The sequence below is a fragment of the Manis pentadactyla genome, chromosome 12 (assembly GCF_030020395.1).
Source record: "Manis pentadactyla isolate mManPen7 chromosome 12, mManPen7.hap1, whole genome shotgun sequence".
Classification (NCBI taxonomy): domain Eukaryota; kingdom Metazoa; phylum Chordata; class Mammalia; order Pholidota; family Manidae; genus Manis; species Manis pentadactyla.
This window is the reverse complement of record NC_080030.1, coordinates 14,956,116-14,960,323: the sequence shown is the minus strand read 5'-3', so window position 1 is coordinate 14,960,323 and position 4,208 is coordinate 14,956,116. Positions and strand designations below refer to the sequence as shown.

The 4,208-nt window shown below is 44.9% G+C and overlaps 1 protein-coding gene across 1 annotated transcript; it reads left to right on the top strand.

Annotated features, from left to right (window-relative positions):
• Positions 1-2,870: 2,870 nt before the first annotated feature.
• LOC118920738 (olfactory receptor 7D4-like) lies at positions 2,871-3,840 on the top strand. The gene has a single exon (XM_036902069.2). It carries the CDS (start codon positions 2,920-2,922, stop codon positions 3,838-3,840), a length of 921 nt encoding a protein of 306 aa, XP_036757964.2. The 5' UTR covers positions 2,871-2,919.
• The last annotated feature ends 368 nt before the right edge of the window (positions 3,841-4,208 follow it).

Here is a 4,208-nt window from a genome sequence, read left to right as displayed (position 1 = left end):
TGTCCCTGACATATAATTCTCTGATGCCAACCGAGGTGCCAAGGCACAAGGGCTTCCCAAGGACAGCCTGCAGGCGCAGAAAGCTCCGGGGCTGACCTTCAGCGGGGGCCCCATGAGGGCACGTGGAGTGAGACGGAGAAGGGGAGAAAACGTGGGTTCGCGGCTTTCCTTCTTTAAAGCGGCGACTGGGACAGCCCCATATTCATTTAGTCCACAAAGGTGAAGTCCCTGTTCTCTGAAGATACTTATTTTTTTAAAAAAATTCTTCTCCAGCCCTTCTTCTTTTCCTTCTTTCTCTTTATGGAATCTAGATCCTCTCTTACAAGAGCGATTTCTCTGGAGAGTCTCCACCTCTTCCCACTCTTTCCCACCTTTTTAGGCTGGTCTTATATTTCCTGTGGCCAATATTTTACTCACTGACTACTCACTGGAGATCTATGATGCACCAGGTATTGTCTCTTTTATTCCTAATGCGATTTGAGTTTGCTATTATATTATTTTGTTTTCGCTGTTCTGGCTGCAGATTCGACTTACTGATTGAAAACTAATAGTTCTGTGTAGTTGCTGTTTCACATTAATGTCCACAATATTCTCTACAAATAGTGTATATGTCTGATGTTTGCTACTCAAGCTTATTTCCTTTCCTCATTTTACCAATCTCTTTAAATACTCAAGGGTATATGGCAGGATTGAAGTTGGGTAGACAGCCTTGGGCTGTTCATGAGCTTCACATAAATATTTAGTGTGTTAATGTAGAATATCCTGTTGTCTACTGTTTTAAGACAATCATTCTTTGCTGGGTTTGGAGATTGTCCTTATTTCCTCATTCAGTGAGAGGCTCTGTCCTGGCCACTAAGCAAGTAACAGATGTTACATTTTCTCAGAAGCATTTTCTATTTTGATTATGGTTATGATTTCTTTCAGTGACTTGTTTTGGAATGAATTAAATGAGCAAACGCTCTAGAATTGAACATGCTGCCCATGCCTAGAATACTGGTCATTCTCTTCATTATGATTATTTTAAAGTAGATATAGATGCATCTTACTTAACTTGACTATTCTACTTTGTGTCTACATTCAGATAGATGATGAGCTTGAAGATTGCTTTTCTGTGTTAAAGTTCATTGACGCTTTTGGTTTCAGTCTTTATTGTACATCTAATGTGCACACGCTGCACACAGTACATGCCAGGCAGCACATAAGTCCAAGTCCCTAGAAAAAGAATGGTGAGCAAAAACAGACTCAACCTCTGACCCACAAGTAAGAACTGAATCGCCCACAGGAGACACACATCAAGGGACAGCCCGGGAGGCACAACCAGGGAGGCTCACGCAGGGTCCCTGCCGGTCCCACACTCTGCTCGCGTCATCCCGGCGCCTCGGGTCCCTTCCATCACCGAACTCACTGATCCACAGGGCAGCTGCAAGTTCTGTGCCCTGAACGCTTGCCCTATATTTCCCTTGATGAACAATTTCCGAACCTGCCCCTCACAGCACAAGTATTCCCCTTTTACTGAAGAAGTCTAAATACTTCTTATCTACCCACCTCTTCAGACTGAATTAGTCCTCAATGATATTTTCCACTTTAATTATTTGCATTCTGTGGACATTAATAACACTGGCCTTTTCCCATAATGCACAGGGTAAATATTTTCTTCTTAAACTGGCCTTTTATTTCCCAAGGACGATTTGATTCAACAGAAGCTTTGAATATTTTAATCAAATTGATCAGCCTTTTTAAAAAATAATTAACTCCCCTGAATTTTAATAGTAACATCCCCACATGAGAGTAGGAACGCATAAACACACTCCCAAACATGCTTTGTATTTCACTTTAATGGTTGTGTGTTTTTATTTCCTCCTCTTATCTACATAGTCCATAGGCTTTCCCTCTTCTTGGAAGAAGCCACCTGGCAGGTGGTACCTGCAGGAACCTGTAGGGACCTTCACTGACTAGACGTGCTGCATGGTAGTCAAAAGAGGTAACACACCTGTCGGGCTCATAATGATCAGAATCCCCCCTTTGATGGCTGCTCCAGCTTCAAGTAAACATTGATAAATAATAGCCATATAATTTACGTTTATTTTCACATAGCTCACACTTATGAAATATGCACTGAAGGTCACAGGAACCACACTAGAGAAATTTCATGCATCACCTCATTCAATTCGGTCTTACAATGTAGGGAATACTTACTCCTCCCGTTGTAAAGGTGACGTTTCTGCGCCTAAGTGGGAATAAATAACTTGGTCGAGGTCACACAGAAGGTACATTGCTGGCCCTAAATTCTATCCAAGAAGTCTGACTCAAGATCCCATTTTCTAAATGACACCTGTGAACTGTACTTGGGAAGAGCTGTATATCAATAACAATTTTCACAAATGGAATAAAATAACAATAACATAACTATAGTTATTTGTTATTATTTTTGAATCCTCACAAAGTAGGTGATAGCAGACAAATAAAAAATTAAGGCACTTGAGAGCTAGCTGTCATATCACATCTGCAGGAAGCATCCAGTCATGGATAAAGGTTGTTTGAGAATCCACTTCTCAGTAAGTGTAAGAGAGTTGTTTAAATGAAGGAAGTATGGAGATTACCAACGGACAGACATTAAATGCCTCCAGTTATTTTGGAAGGGTCATACCAAATACAAAATTGGCTTCATCGATAGCTTCAAATAGAATTACTACCAGTGAGATAAAATGCAATTTTGGCTATATTTTAAAAAGCTAAATACTTACCTTAAAAATGAAAACAGGTTATCATTTGACTGAGTGAATCACTGGCACTTGGAACATCAGAGGGTGGAGGATGTCCATGTGCAGGTGGTGTCCTAGGCTGACGGCTGCTGAGGTGCCCACGGGCTTTTCAACGAATGTTGTCTTTGCGTCCTTTCCCAGCCGGCACCCCACCTCCATGGAAGCAGGAAACAGCACAGAAGTACCCCAGTTCCTCCTCCTGGGTCTCCCAGAGGATCCGGCACTGCAGCCTGTCCTCTTTGGCCTCTTCCTGTCCATGTACCTGGTCACCGTCCTGGGGAACCTGCTCATAATCCTGGCCATCAGCTCCGACCCCCACCTCCACACCCCCATGTACTTCTTCCTGTCCCAGCTGTCCTGTGTGGACATCTGCTTCACCTCCACCACCGTCCCCAAGATGCTGGTGAACATCCAGACACAGAGAAAAGACATCTCCTACGTAGGCTGCCTCACGCAGGTGTATTTCTTAATGGCTTTTGCCGGGCTAGAGGACTTCCTCCTGACCGTGATGGCCTATGACCGGTACGTGGCCGTCTGTCACCCCCTGCACTACACGGCCGTCATGAACCCCCGGCTCTGTGGGCTCCTGGTCCTTGCGTGTTGGTTCACCGTTTTCTGGGTCTCCCTGCTTCATACTCTACTGATGCTGCGGCTGACCTTCTGTGCAGGCACTAAGATCCAGCACTTCTTCTGTGAGCTGGGGCAGGTTCTCAAGGTGGCCTGCTCTGACCCCTTCATCAATAACATCGCCGTGTATGTGGCCACGGCTCTGCTGGTTGTGTTTCCTCTCACCGGAGTCCTGTTCTCTTACTCTCAGATCATCTCCTCCATAGCGAGGATGGCCTCCACTGAGGGCAGGTATAAAGCATTTTCCACCTGCGGGTCTCACCTGTCTGTGGTCTCCTTGTTCTATGTGACAAGCCTGGGGGTCTACCTCAGCACTGCTGTGACCCATTCTTCCCAGAGGAGCTCAATTGCCTCAGTGATGTACACGGTGGTCACCCCCATGCTGAACCCCTTCATCTACAGCATGCGGAACAGGGATGTGAAGGGGGCCCTGGGAAGGCTCCTCAGCTAAACAGCCTCTTGTCAGGATGGGTCATTGGCCTCAGAACTGAGCAGACACTTTGGGCCCCAGAGGCACAACCACAAATTTCAATATCCTGAATCTTTACCTTCCTAAATGATGCTCCTCACTACTTCCATTTCTTATATTACCCTCTTCTCACCAACTCCATAACTGTTGACTCTTCTGCCCTCCTTAGAGCCCCTAAAGCTCTAGCCCTGGTCAGCTTTCTGACAGCCATTCCTGAGACTTCCAGGGTTAGGGGTGAAGCACTTCTATCAAGTGCTGACATGGTTTCCCCATAAGTTATCCTCACATGTTCATATTCTTCACCTTAGTTTGGTTGTGTAATGGTTTTTTCCTGGAAGATGAAATGAAAA

Coding starts and splice junctions, on each gene's coding strand:
- LOC118920738 (XM_036902069.2), top strand. CDS start 2,920: ATGGAAGCAGGAAACAGCACAGAAGTACCCCAGTTCCTCCTCCTGGGT.